The sequence below is a fragment of the Myxine glutinosa genome, chromosome 6 (assembly GCF_964187855.1).
Source record: "Myxine glutinosa chromosome 6, kmMyxGlut1.1, whole genome shotgun sequence".
In the NCBI taxonomy this organism is placed as follows: Eukaryota; Metazoa; Chordata; class Myxini; order Myxiniformes; family Myxinidae; genus Myxine; species Myxine glutinosa.
In genome coordinates, this window is record NC_136266.1 from 55541150 (window position 1) to 55556956 (window position 15807).

At 43.3% G+C, this 15807-nt stretch overlaps 1 protein-coding gene across 1 annotated transcript in view; it reads left to right on the forward strand.

Moving 5' to 3' along the window:
- Nucleotides 1-15807, forward strand: part of LOC137429798 (uncharacterized) — a 99100-nt gene that overhangs the window by 40867 nt on the left and 42426 nt on the right. Inside the window, exon 6 of the mRNA XM_068120051.2 lies at nucleotides 9523-13833. Coding sequence (XP_067976152.2) covers nucleotides 9523-13833 — 4311 coding nt within the window. The remainder of the gene's footprint in view (nucleotides 1-9522; nucleotides 13834-15807) is intronic.

Here is a 15807-nt window from a genome sequence, read left to right on the forward strand (position 1 = left end):
GTGTGTGTGTGTATGTGTGACTGTGTGTGTGTGTGTGTGTGTGTGTGTGTTCATGTGAATGTACATGTGTGTATGTGTGTGTATGTATGTGTGCATATGTGCGTGTTTGTGTGTATGTGTGTGTGAATGTACGTGTGTGTGTGTGTGTGTGTGTGTGTGTGTGTGTGTGTGTGTGTGTGTGTGTGTGTGTGTGTGTGTGTGTGTGTGTGTGTATGTTTCTGTCTAGGACATAACTTTTTTTACCATTTGAGCTTTTGTCATCAAATTTTCAAAAAGTCTTTATAATGAGAATATGGAGATTCATAATTTATAATTAGGTCAAAATGTCAAAGGTCAAAAAGTCACAGTAAGTACAAATAGGCCTTTTTAGCCCGTCCAGCATGCAGTGAGAGGACTGGGTTTTGTAATTGCTTTCATGTTTTTTTTGTTCTTTTTTACCATTTGAGCTTTTGTCATAAAATTTTCCACAGACCTTTATTATAAGAACTAGCATGACTCGGCGCGCTCCGCGCACCTCACCACACGTCGTTTCAGAGGGGTAGGCATCTTTGACCATTTCGGTGTCTTTTGGGTCTTCATGGTGTTTTGGGTCTTCAGGGCCATTTGGGTCTTCAGGGTCTTTTGGATCCTCTGGGCCTTTAAGGGTATTTTGGGTATTTGGGTCTTTTTGGGTCTTCGTGGTCTTTTTGGTCTTTGGGGTCTTTTGGGTTTTGGGGTGTTTTGGGTTTTCTGGGTCTTTTGGGTCTTCGGGGTGTTTTGGGTCTTCGGGGTGTTTTGGATCTTCGGGGTGTTTTGGGTCTTCATGGTTTTTTGGGTCTTCATGGTTTTTTGGGTCTTCAGGGCCATTTTGGTCTTCAGGGTCTTTTGGATCCTCTGGGCCTTTAAGGGTATTTTGGGTCTTTGGGTCTTTTTGGGTCTTCGGGGTCTTTTGGGTCTTTGGGGTATTTTTGGTCTTCGGGTCTTTTGGATTTCGGGGTCTTTTTGGTCTTCAGGGTCTTTTGGGTATTCGGGGTGTTTTGGGTCTTCGGGGTGTTTTTGGTCTTCAGGGTGTTTTGGGTCTTTGGGGTGTTTTGGGTCTTCGGGGTGTTTTGGGTGTTCGGGGTGTTTTGGGTGTTCGGGGTGTTTTGGGTCTTCGCGGTGTTTTGGGTCTTCGGAGTGTTTTGGGTCTTCGGGGTGTTTTGGGTATTCGGGGTGTTTTGGGTATTTGGGGTGTTTTGGGACTTCGGGGTGTTTTGGGTCTTCGGGTTTTTTGGGGTCTTCAGGATATTTTTGGTCTTCGGGGTGTTTTGGGTCTTCGGGGTGTTTTGGGTCTTCGAGGTGTTTTGGGTCTTCGGGGTGTTTTGGGTCTTCGGTGTGTTTTGGGTATTCGGAGTGTTTTGGGTCTTCGGGGTGTTTTGGGTCTTTGGGGTGTTTTGGGTCTTCGGGTGTTTTGGGTCTTCGGGGTGTTTTGGGTCTTTGGGGTGCTTTGGGTCTTTGGGGTGTTTTGGGTCTTTGGGTTGTTTTGGGTCTTTGGGGTGTTTTGGGTCTTCGGGGTGTTTTGGGTCTTCGGGGTGTTTTGGGTCTTCAGGGTGTTTTGGGTCTTCGGGGTGTTTTGGGTCTTCGTGGTCTTTTGGGTTTTTGGGTATTCAGGGTCTTTTTGAGCGTCAGGGCCTTGAAGGGTATTTTGGGTCTTTGGGGTGTTTTGGGTCTTTGGGGTATTTGGGGGTCTTCAGGGTATTTTGGGTCTTCAGGGGTCTTGGTGGTCTGAAGGGTCTTGGGGGAATTAAAGGGTCGTCAAAGGTATGAGTGGTCTCAGCAGTCTTAACGCAATTAAGAGGGTTAATTAAGAGGGTGGTAATTTTATTTGAAGAAGAAGAAGAAGACGTTTTCGTCGCATATAAACATAGCGACAAACATAGCGACAAAACGACATAACTATATACATTTGCTCTATTATAATAAGAAGATATGGAGAACACGTGTTAAGCACTTACATTTATTAATTTGTTTATTTATTTTGTTCCTGTTTTTTTCATCAAGTTTAGTTTTGATAACTTTTCCATCGACAAGAGAATTTTTTTAATAAATGGTGATATGTTCATTAGCCAGTCTGTTTGTTTGTCTTTTTGTGATTAATGTTAGCTCTTACACGAGCCTCGATCTTGTACACACACAAAAAAAACCCCGCCCCTGATAGCACGTCTCCATTTTGCTGATACTAGGGCGTGCCCGTACGTGGATGCAAAAAAACATGCGTGCAAAGTGCAAACAACAACAACAAAAAAAAACTTTGAAACCACGTGGCAGTAACGACCACAGAACCCCCCCCTCTATTTACATGAAATGGTTTGGTCCATTCGCAAAGCCAAAGCGAACGGCTTGCGAGTACAGTAGAACCCCCCCCCCCCCCTCTATTTACATGAAATGGTTTGGTCCATTCGCAAAGCCAAAGCGAACGGCTTGCGAGTACGGTGACCATACCTTGGGAACCACTTGTCCGATTAATTTCAAACCTTGAAAAGGCACATCCTCGGGTCCCCAGCAATATACCTGGCAAGTTTCAAGTATATCGGACCCGTGGTTGTCGAGAAACAGCGGTCACAGACAAACACACAGACACACAGACACACAGACACACACACATACACACAGAGATTACTGGAATTATAGATAGATATTGGTGGAACCTCTCACCATGCTCATCGCTCACAGCACCGAGTTTGGCTGGAAAGAAGTCCCAGTGTGAATGAAGAAAATGCAACTTCAGTAACATACGGCAACGCATTTCTTCAAAGGCCTTTATCATATCTTGAGTCAACTGGGCAAAGTGTACGGTTCTGTGGGTCTCCAGGAAATTGTGGAATACTAGTTTGAAAGCCTCCTATGCAGCCAGCTCCAGTGAGTTCAGCTTTGACTGGAAGACTAGATCGGACAATAAATCCCGAATTTGTTGTCCAATAAATATTCCAGCCTTCATTTTGGCATCGCCTTGTAACCACAGTCGTGCTTGCATGCAACCTTGAGACAAATGGTTATGTTTTCTCCGTTAAGTACGGGGCATAAACTTGCCACATACATAGCAACAGCAGCCTGCACTGTCCAGACACATTCGTCTCTTCATATCAATTTGAAATACAATAATATTTAAATATAATTTTATAATATTATAATATTGAAGTATTCACAGTATTAAAAAGAACACTCAAAACACGTGACATTAGATTTTCAATTTTTTCTGGAACTAAAAGTCCTTACGTGCTGGGTTCATTCTGATTTCCGATTCAAAATCGGCATACTCAAATTAGTTTAAGACACATACTTTTACCTCAGTAGTAAATTTGTTGTTGGCCAATGCAATCGACTCCATTTCATCAGTGGGTCGTCAATTTTACAACCAAATCCGAAAAACCGTACCCATTACATTACAATGCGAAGTCGGTCATGCGGTTTAATGGACTTTCACCATTGTTCCTTACCAATCGTGCCAACTATCGGGGACGCCTCTTCGTGGTGGTTGTACCCCCCAATGCAAGTGAGGGGCCAAATCTTCCCCCTTATTCCTTGCTGCCCGGATTTGTCAGGGCAGCACGGTCAGGGTCTGAGTGCCGATCGGTCCCCATGAACCGTCCCTTTCCCTCTTGTCTGTCTTGCTCTCGCTCTCGTTCTCTCTCTCATTCTGTCATGGTCCTGACTTCGTCAAATGGGGGTACACCATCTTAGATCTGGTGGACCTCTGGGTCACTCCTAGGAGATCAATCAGCTAGCTCGGTGCCACAGCCTGTTCAAGATAACTGTCCTGGACTATACTACTACAACAACAACAACAACAACAACAACAACAAATTGTCTTGAATATTATACTTTTATTACCTCCCTTAATTTAATTTCCTTCATACTGATGTTTTGTGTAATTCTTAGGAATTTTGTAGTTAGGGATTATATTTGTTACGAGGTCCCCTCCATTTTTGTTTTCATTTATTTTTCTGCATGAAAAGGATGTCGTTTTACATATTTTCTGCAGTTGACAGCACCCTTCTATACACAATTGTATACTCTCTGCCATAAAAAAAAATGAAAATGTAGAATTGATACAGTTGTTGAAGGACTATTCCAGCTTTTGTTCCAAGGGCCTTTTCGACACGAGGGATGCGCAGAACACTGGATTTGCAAGTTTCCACATTACGCAATTGCCCCATGCAATAATCATTCAGCATGTGCATCTCATGCACTCCTAGGTTTTTGGAGGTAACGCGAGGCATTCTGAGCAAATTTCAAACAGTCTTCCTGAGATGCCAGCATGTGAATCATTTGAAAAACACATCATAATGGATTAACAATCCATTTTATGAAAGCAATGCCAGTCTGTCAGAATATGAGAGGAATCAAATCATGAGACAAATCAAATACCGTAAAGCAGGGCCTTCAATTAGCCATGATGCAAGGCTCTTTAATGTGAGGAGAAGAACTGTAATGACCTCGGAAGATGCCAACAAGACACTGGATCAACAAGAGAAATGCCAATAAGTGGACATCCCTCGATAATGACTCCCGCTCAGAACAGATCGATAGATTAACACGACCTATCTACGCAATCGATTTCAAACTGACCAGATTACTACCAACATACTCTTTGGACCTCAATCCAGTGATTGCTGCTGGAGCTGGACATACCTGATACCCAGTATTGAGATTGGTACTTCCACGTTGGATACCTACAGTCACGTGAAAAAGTAAGTACACCCCATGTAAAGTTTTGACTTTTTCAACATATTTCAACATACAGCTATTTGATCTTCATTTCAACAATATTGATAGATAAAGGTGATATAATATAACAAATATCATGAAACATTTACATTTTGTAGTCCATTGTATAATTTAAATAAACATAAATGCAAATTTCGCATGTGGAAAAAGTAAGTACACCCTTGGCTCTAATAGGTGGTATTTCCCCCTTTGGCAGAAACAACCTCAAGTAGGCGTTTCTTATAACTGTCTACCAGTCTCTGACATCGACTGGGAGAAATTTTTGGCCACTCCTCCATGCAGAATTCTTTCAGCTGTGCGATGTTTGAGGGGTTTCTTGCATGCACAGCTCATTTCAAATCCCCCCACAACATCTCGATGGGATTTAGATCTGGGCTTTGACTTGGCCATTCCAGAACCCTCCATTTCTTTCTTTTCAGCCATTCCTTGGTGGATTTACTGGTATGTTTAGGGTCATTGTCATGTTGCAAGGTCCACCTTCAGTGAGCTTCAACTTTCCGACAGATGGCCTCACATTATCCTCAAGCACCCTCTGGTACAATGAAGAATTCAGAGTGGATTCTATGATGGTGAGCTGCCCAGGCCCTGATGCAGCAAAGCTGCCCCAAACCATAATATTTCCGCCACCATGCTTTCCAGTTGGTATCAGGTTATTGTGGTCAAATGCTGTCTTTAGTTTTCGCCAAACATGTCTTCTGGTACTGTGGCCAAATAGCTCTACCGTTGACTCATCTGTCCAGAGCACATTGTTCCAGAAGTGCTGGTCTTTGCCTCGGTGTTCATTGGCAAACTTAAGTCTTGCCCTGATGTTCTTTCTGGACAGCAAAGGTTTCCTCCTGGCACACCTCCCATGTAGATCAAATTTGTGCAGCCTCTTTCTAATGGTAGACTCGTGCACTTTGACATCAACAGTGGCAAGAGCTACCTGTAGGTCGCGTGATGATATTCTGGGGTCCTTAGAGACTTCTTTCAGCTTCTTGCGGTCTGCTCTCGGGCTGAACTTGCTGGGGCGGCCTGGCCTGAACAAGTTGGCAGTTGTTTGAAATCTTCTCCACTTGGAGATGATCTTCCAGACAGTCGAATGATTGGTTTCAAATTGTTTGAAGATCTTTTTAAATCCCTTCCCAGACTCGTAGGCATCTATAACCTTCTTTATGAAGGCCTCAGAGAGCTCTTTTGATCTAGGCATGGTGACGACGCACACTTCAACAACAAAGAGCAAACCAAACTAAATGTCTGAGGTTTAAATAAGACAGGTTCCTCCAAGATCCTCTCAAACGATGTTCTAATCATTTGCACCTGTGCTGGTGCACGTGATTCTAATTTTAGCTATTTTAAGTAGTGATAAATGTATGGGTGTACTTACTTTTTCCACATGCGAAATTTGCATTTATGTTTATTTAAATTATACAATGGACTGCAAAATGTAAATGTTTCATGAAATTTGTTGTATTATATCACCTTTATCTATCAATTTTGTTGAAATGAAGATCAAATAGCTGTATGTTGAAATATGTTGAAAAAGGCAAAATTTTACATGGGGTGTACTTACTTTTTCACATGACTGTATGTGAAAACATTTGCCACAAAGCAGCACTACGTGATTAGGACGATCAAATGGGCATGTAATTATTCAGCATTTATCTCTTTCAGAGGTTTTCCCTTCATCCGTATCCCCTAATGTCGCATAAGTAAAACGCTTCAACACCAATTATGTGTTGGGTTTTGTTTGTTTCATAGCAGAGAGTATATTTGGTTGTGGTGCAAATTGGGTTTGACCTTTTATAGAACTCTAGCAGGAGCACCCACCCAGCGTTACCTGTTCCTGTTCTAATCCTGTTGGCATTTTGATTAAATCAAATATTTATTTTTCTCTTTTTTTTGTAGGGGCCTAAAACAATTCCCTTCACTCACTAAGGAATGGAGTCGGGGAGAAACGCAAACGGCTCTCTTATAGTATAAATTGGGAGCTCCGGAAGTCTGTGTTTTAAAAATGACCCCTGTTGGTGAAATGAAGCTCAGTCGATCCTTCCTTTATTTTTGAGTCCAACTTTATGTGTTTTGCACTGAAAATCCCCTGTTTATGTGAGTTACGTACATTTATTTTGGAGGAATTATGATCATAAAAGATACTTCCCTTTTGTTTTTTTGTTTGATTTTACGACCGTGCACCAAACAGAACTTGTTGGTCTACTCCGATGCTTTTTGTCTCAGTTGTTCATTTCCTAGTTGAAACTCTGTGCATGCAGGTGGGGTAGCCGTCAACATTTCTTCCATGTTGACTTGTGTATTATATAGATGGTCCCAAGCAAAAATATGGATATCCCATTGAGAATAAGCTGGGGGTAAAAATATGGGGTGAACATCAGATTACAGTTTGAGGACAGGTCTGTATTTACAATAGCAATGGGGTATTATGTGTAGTTCAGTGACAAAAATCTCAATTTAATCCATTGTAAATTCAGGCTGTAACATAACAAAATGTGAACAAAGTCAAGGCATGTGAATACTTTTTTAAGGCTCTGTAATCTGTTTACTGAGATAAATTCCAACTTTCCAGACAAAATGAAATCCTAAAATATTAATTTTTTTCCTTGGGGGGGGGGGGGGGGGGGGGGGAGTAGGGGGGGGGGCATTTTTTTGTGGCATAAAATTAGCAAAATATTCTTTCACAGTAAATATAGTCCGTTAGATTTCCTATTTGTGGAAAACTAGTCATTAAAAGGACTGGAGTTGGTCTACGTCATTGGAAAAACAAGGACAACTAGAACGCCACTCAGTAGAGCGCATCCTCCCGCCGTGGGTTTAGTTGGAATAATACGTTTTGTTTAACATCCCCTCTCCCCAAAACAATAAATGAAAAAGAAAGTAAGCCCTAACTGTCAGAGAATTTATTTTGATATATCTCGGAATTAGAGGAGAAAAACATCATTTAAGAATAAGAATAAAAGCTTTAATGCAGTAAAACAGAAAAAATCTTTCCCAAAAATTTTTCCAAAAAAAATTCCTGGATCCGGAATAATATCCTGAGCTTCACCAAAAACCAATCAATTCTTCCTTATCCCAAGGGCAATCATCCCACCAACTTTCATCCAAATCAGTTCAGAACTTTTCCAGATATCTTGTTCACAAATACACGAACATACGAACACACACACACACACGGACGGACACGATCTAATGCGTTGCTCCCTGGCGGGAGTAATAAACCTGAAAATCGCAGAGCCAGAACCAGAATTATTTATTTGGTCTGGGAAGCCCATGTGAGGTTTCTTCTTCTTCAGCCTCTCACAACCCTGGGTGAATATGCGATCTTTTAAAAAAAAGTTGGAATTTTGCCAAATCTGTTTTATTTGTTTGTTAATATACCTCAGCCATTGACAAATCTGGAACTAAGTCTTCATAAGTTCATCAAAAACTGACACCGCGAATGACATTCGCTGAGCTAAATGTTGATATCTCTTGAGGTAAAAAACAAAACAAAAAAAACAGTTTTAAAGCATTATACGTATCAAACGATACATTTTATGAAACGGCAAAACCTAATACACACTTTGGTGGTTTTAAAATGACAGAATATGTCTTTATTAAAAATTTTAAAAAAGAACATTGAAGACGACGCTGCTAAAAAAAAATACACCGATCTAACGCATAACCACGAGTTTAAACTACATTTACAACAGATATGAAAACTATTTTCATATCAAATGTTAAATCTAGAATGTATAGAAGATAATGTAAAAAAAAATGAGCCCTATCTTCCAATGGTAAACAATCCTTCAAAAAATTCCTGGATCGGGAATAATATCCTGAGCTTCACCAAAAACTAATCAATTCTTCCTTATCCCAAGGGCAATCATCCCACCAGCTTTCATCCAAATCCGTTCAGAACTTTTCCAGATATCTTGTTCACAAACACGAACACACACACACACACACGGACACGAGTGAATGCATTACTCCCTGGTGGGAGTAAAAACAATATTTGGAAAATGCCATCATTTTTTTCCATAAGGGCGAGGCTGATGCAGGATAAAACTGACAGTGGAGTTGCAGGTAACAATATTGGGCAAAACTGGAAAGGAGATAAACAAAAAGGAAAAGGAAGAGGGAGAGAGAAAAGAAACACTGATGCTTTGTATAATTCTTATGAATTGCGTAGTTAGTGATTATCTATTCCTATAAAAGGCAAAAATCTCTCTTCCTCTCAATCTCCCCCTCTTTGTTTGTATGTGCTCTATGCACGGCCACATCTTTTAAGTTACAAACTCCAAAATCGGGGTACAAATACACCGCTGTGTGTGTGGGGGAGAGGAGAGGGGAGGTGAGGGTAACATAGGCTATGTGGCCGCAGCTTCACGCGGGGTGAGCGGGAGGGCCGTGGGTGGCGTAAATTCTCTATGTAAACGTGTACCGTGTAGCGCCACCTAGTGGTGCTGGCAGAGGTTATTATAATTCCCTTTTTTTTTTACCTGGGCAATGCTGAGGTTAAAGCACTTTTCACACGGGTAAATTTATTTTGTCAAACAGTACGAATAATTGGTGCGTCAGCGAAGTGGCGGGTATCCTCCGCTAGTATTTAATACCTACAAGTGGAAACACAAGGGAATTTTAGTGCTGAGGAGTGTATATCACATTTGCATGATAAAGGCTGTGTTTGGCCGAATTGTCGAATAAATAATGCTAATCCATTGTTTAAAAGTTTAAAATACAAGTTGTAAATGAAGGAATTATTTCTAACCTCTTGTTTTTCCTCTTCAACAAAACTATTTGCAGGTGCAAGCAAAGTGGAACCATTGTCTGGGATTGACAATTCCTTCCCTAAGCTGACTCAGGTCGCCCTGGCTGCACCACCACAGAGTGATCAACAACCAAGGGCAATGACTCTACTCTACAATGCTGACTCGGAACAGGCTGACGAGGATGGAGGTCTGCAGGGTGGTGTTGGCAGTGATCTACCAGACTACGATGAAAGTTACCATGTCTCAACTGAGCAATCTGTGACACAAAATCCAGAAGACACCAGTGAACAACCGGAAAGTGAACCCTTAGTGTCTGAGGAAATTTTTGAACCATCGGAAGGCCCCAACTTTAGAGAAATAGTAGAGAGTACCGAGGTGCCTCAAATGTTAGAAGCCACCACAAATATTGAGAGCACAGCCTTGCCTAACTCCTGGGCTGGAATTGAGGGTGTACAAACCTCACCTAATTATGAGGTAGAGACAGAAAGGGAAGAAGTGTCACATGATCGTTGGGTTTGGGATGAGGAAAGGCAGGTCTTACCACATAATGAAGGTGAAACTGATGGAGAAATCCCACCTGATGGTTGGCCTATGGTTGATGCAGAACTGGTTTCACCTGAACTTGAGACTGAGGTTGATGGAGAACATTCATTTGATCCATCGGTTGTAAGTGCAGGAGAACAGGTCTCAACCAATTCTGTGAATGATGTTTATGAAGAAGCTTCACCTGATACTTGGGGTATGCTTGATGGAGAACATGTTTCACCACATCATGAGGCTGAAGTTGATAGGGAAACATCACTTGATCCTTGGGCTGTTGTTGAGGAAGAACAGGTCTTGTCAAATCCTGAGGATGAGCCTCATTATAGCGAAGCTACACCTGATACTTGGGGTATGGGTGATGCAGAACAGGTTTCACCTGAACTTGAGGCTGGAGTTGATAGAGAACACTCACTTCATCTATGGGGTTCAAGAGAGGAAGAACAGATCTCACAACATCCTGAGGAGGATGCTTATGGAGAAGCTTCACCTGAAACTTGGGGGGTGGTTGATGGAGAACATATTTCAACTGAACTTGAGGCTGGAGTTGATACAGAGCACTCACTTGATAGATGGAGTTCAAGTGTGGAAGAACAGATCTCACAACATCCCGAGGAGGATGCTTATGGAGAAGTGTCACCTGATACTTGGGGGGTGGTTGATGGAGAACATATTTCAACTGAACTTGAGGCTGGAGTTGATACAGAGCACTCACTTGATAGATGGAGTTCAAGTGTGGAAGAACAGATCTCACAACATCCCGAGGAGGATGCTTATGGAGAAGCTTCCCCGGATACTTGGGGTGTGGTTGATGGAGAACAGGTTTCACCTGAACATGAAGGTGAGGATGATGGAGAACCGTCACTTGAAACATGGGATGCAAGTGAGGCAGAACAGGTCTCACCACATCATGAGGCCGAAGCTGAGATGGAAATGTCACCAAGTCCTTGGGCTGTTATGGAAGAAGAGCATGTCTTACCTAATTCTGAGTTTGAAGCTGATAGAGAAGTCTCCCCTGATCGCTGGGCTGTAAGTGAGGGAGAACAGGTCTCACATAATTATGAGGCTGACGCTGCTGGAGAAACCATACTTGATCCACAGACTGTAACTGAGAGAGGACATATCTCATCCAATCCTGAGGACAATGTTTTTGGAGAATCCTCACCTTATCCCCAGGCTGTGTTTGAGGGCTCACTTGATAGATGGAGTTCAAGTGTGGAAGAACAGATCTCACAACACCCCGAGGAGGATGCTTATGGAGAAGCTTCCCCGGATACTTGGGGTGTGGATGATGGAGAACAGATTTCACCTGAATATGAAGGTGAGGATGATGGAGAACCTTCACTTGAAACTTGGGATATAAGTGAGGCAGAACAGGTTTCACCACATCACGAAGCCGAAGCTGAGAGGGAAATGTCACCAAGTCCTTGGGCTTTTACGGAGGAAGAGCATGTCTTACCTAATTCTGAGTTTGAAGCTGATAGAGAAGTCTCCCCTGATCGCTGGGCTGTAAGTGAGGGAGAACAGGTCTCACATGATTATGAGGATGAAGCTGCTGGAGAAACCATACTTGATCCCCAGGCTGTAACTGAGAGAGGACATATCTCATCCAATCCTGAGGACAATGTTTTTGGAGAATCCTCACCTTATCCCCAGGCTGTGTTTGAGGGAGAACAAGTCTCAACTGATGTTGAGGCTGAAGCTGAGAGAGAAACATCACCTGAGCCTTGGCCTGTGATTGAAGGACAGATCTCATCCAATCCCGAGGATGAGACATTTAGAGAAACCTCACCTGATACATGGGGCATAGTTGATGGAGAACAAGCCCCGCAAAACCACGAGAGTGAAGCTGATGGGCAAGTGTCACCTGATCCTTGGGCATTTATTGAGGAAGAACAGGTCTCATCTAATCCTGAGGATGGAATTTATGGCGAAACTTCACCTGATACTTGGGGTATGGTTGATGGAGAACACGTCTCACCACATCATGAGGCAGAAGCTGTTAGAGAAACGTCATCTGATCCTTGGGCTGTTGCTGAGGAAGAGCATGTTTCATCCAATCCTCAGGATGGGGCTTATGGAGAGGTTTCACCTGATACTTGGGGTATGGTTGATGGAGAACAAGTCTCAGCACATCATGAGTCAGAAGCTGGTAGAGAAACATCATCTGAACCTTGGGCTGTTGCTGAGGAAGAGCATATTTCATCAACTTCTCAAGATGGGGCTTATGGAGAGGTTTCACCTGATACTTGGGGTATGGTTGATGGAGAACAGGTCTCACCACATCATGAGGCAGAAGCTGGTAGAGAAACGACATCTGAACCTTGGGCTGTTGCTGAGGAAGAGCATATTTCATCAACTTCTCAAGATGGGGCTTATGGAGAGGTTTCACCTGATACTTGGGGTATGGTTGATGGAGAACAGGTCTCACCACATCATGAGGCAGAAGCTGGTAGAGAAACGACATCTGATCCTTGGGCTGTTGCTGAGGAAGAGCATGTTTCATCAGATCCTGAGTATGAGGCTGATAGAGAAACTTCACCTAGTCCCTGGGCTGAAAGTGAGGGAGAGCAGGTCTTACCTGAACATGAGGCTAATGCTGGGAGCGAAGCTTTACCACATCCCTGGGCTATGGCTGAGGGAGAACAGATTTCCCCCAGTCCTTCAACTGAGACTGACGGAGAGGCGTCTCCTTATCCTTGGTCAATGGTAGACAGTGAACAGGTCTCACCTCATTATGAGACTGAGGCTGATAGGGAAGTGCTCCCTGATTCGTGGGCTGTAGCTGAGGGACAGCAGGTCACACCTCCACCTCAGACTGAGGATTTTAGAGAAGTCTCACCCAGTTCTTGGGCTATAAGTGAGGGAGAACAGATTTCACCTCATCCCGCTACTGAAGGGGATGTAGAGGGATCACCTGATGCTTGGCCTGTAGTTGGAGAAGAACAGGTCTCATCTGATCATGAGACTGAGGCTGATAGAGAAGCCTCACCTGATCCCTGGGCTATGAGTGAGGGAGGACATGTCTCACCTTATCATGATTCTGAAGCGGAAATAGACACCTCCCATTATTCCTGGCCTGTGGTAGACAGCGAACAAGTTTCACCTGATCCTTTACATGCAGTCAGTGGAAATGAAGAGGATGTGTCACATGACCCATGGGGTATGGTTGAGGGAGAACATAATTCATTGGACTCTCAGTATGAAGTTGAGAGAGAGCAGATTTCACCTGGATATTGGGGTGCAACAGAAGGAGGTGAAACTTCACCTCAACCAGGGACTGTAGAAGAGCAAGGGCCACCATACATCACACAAGAGACAGTTACAGAATGGCCACATGATATATCTTCATCAATGGCAGGAGGGAGCCATGAATATGGGGATGAAGCGGGCACAAGTGAAACAATGGAAAATGTATCACCACCATATGGTGAGATGAATCCCTCTCCTGTGTCACCTGACATCCAATTGGGTGTGACTGATGCAACGGGGGATTCACATGCCATAGATGAAGCGATGGGTACATTAATTGACGGACACCTTCCTGATGGTGCTGTTCACCCCACACAAGTTTATCAAGAAGCACACACTTCTGAACGGTCACTAGACGGGCCCGGATATGCTTTTCCATCTGAGGAGGGAAGTGCTTACCATGATATTGCAATTGTAGAACCTACAGTTGTGCCACTTGAGCCAGATAATTTTGGCAGGGGACCAGAGGAGCCTAGTGAAGCAAGAGCAGAAGATGACACATCATGGGCCTGGCCTGATGCCACAGACATGCCTCCACACCATGAAGAAACAGGTGGGTGAAGGATAAAAATTAATCTGAACCTGGAGACAAATCCTGTAAAAGATGTGATTGGACATGCAACATTAAATGCAATCGTTATTCTGGATATATGAAGCTTAAGGGGATGTTTTTAAACCCAGAACATCATATTAAAATATGCCACTTCTCTGTATGTACAGTATGTGTGGATGAAGAGTATAGAATCAAAATGGCATGGCCGATCTCCATCAAGTTTTGCACACGTGTCCTGGGTACCCAGGGTCTTTTAACTGTCATGGAAGAAAAAGACAACAAAACATTAGAAGCAATGGTAGTAATCAAAATAACCCGTCCACCCACCATCTATGGAAGGGCCTCGGCTCATGATCGAACAGCTAAACAACAAATGGTAATAGTGTTACAGTCAAACAACGATTAACATACACAAAGAGGAAAGGGAATTCACACAAAAACGAGTACCAATGGCCTGGACAGGAACCATATGGGAAAGTGGGAAAGCATTTGTAGGAGATATGTGGATATTCATGGGTAGACGCTTGAAGTAACTACAACGGCACTTGGTGGAGCACATACAGTCGGACCCTGCTTATACACAGGGGATACGTTCCTGGGAAATGCCCCGAATTGCGAAACCGAGAATGCGGGGGGGGGGGGGTGGAGGGGGGGGGGTTTCAATGGAAAGAGGGGGGATTGGTTCCCGAATCGTGAAAATCCGCGAATAGCGAGGAACAAACCGCGAATGGCGAGGCAAAATTCCCAAATGGTGAGGCAAATCCCGAGAATGTCGACGATAATCCGCGAAGGTTGATGAAAATCCACGAATGTCGATGAAAATCCACGAATGAATGCCGTGCCATTGTTTCAATGGGGGGGGAAGGGAGACAGCTAATTGCACTAACAGATACTGTGGAGTGTTTTCATTCTGTACAGTAACTCCCGGGGATGAGGTGTTATGCAGCTGGTGGGATATCCCGCGAAGCATTGTTTACCTGTGAACGGTAGCAGGATATCACGTGAAGCTACTCACAGTGTGAACTAGAACAGGCACTCAGTAGAGAGCATGCATACCTCCACCAGGCTGAACAGTTTGTTTTGTATCCCACTGATAGGCCGGATCTGGATTCGGACCTGAACCAAAATATTATCTGCTTGTTCTTGTCACCTAACCAACTCATCCCCAAAGTTTAGCTCGTCCACAACTATTTTAAATCTCATGTTATATATCGTTTTTCGTACGATCTCTCAATGGTGAAAAATCACTTAAAATTAAATAATTCTCCTATCCGAATCCATATTCAGATCTTCACCAAAATCGAATCTATTTGTCCTTGTCAGACACCCAACCGGTCCACCAAGTTTCGTCCACATCCATCCATAACTTTTTGAGATATCCTGCTATGTATCGTTTTTGGAACTATCACCCAATAATGAAGAATCACTTTAAAAATTCTACGAGCCATATCCGATCCCGGATCTTCACCAAAATCTAATCATTTCGTCCATGTCACATACACTACATCTCTGCCAAATTTCGTCGGAATCCGTCCACAACTCTTTGAGATATCTTGTTCACAAACAGACAGACAGAAAGACAGGGGTGAAAACATAACCTCCATCCACTTTTGGTGGCGGAGGTAATTACGGGATATCACGTGGAGCTGTTCACAGTGTTAATGACGGGATATCCCGCAAAATCCATGAAAACTGCCACCGCTCGTAGAAGATGTTTTTTTACGTATGTCCAGCTGCTTTATGCATGGCTGGTGAAAGATGAGTTTTATAAATGTGTCAAGCTCGCGGCTCGAGGAAATTATTTTTTGTGCCCCCAAAAAACCGCAAATTTGTGGGACACGGCCGCAAATATATAAAAAAAAACCGTGAATTTGCCGGACACATTTCGGCGAATATAGAAACATGTCACATTTTAACAACCGCGAATAGGCGGAACCTGCAAATAGGCGGAACCTGCGAAAAGCGGCACCGCAA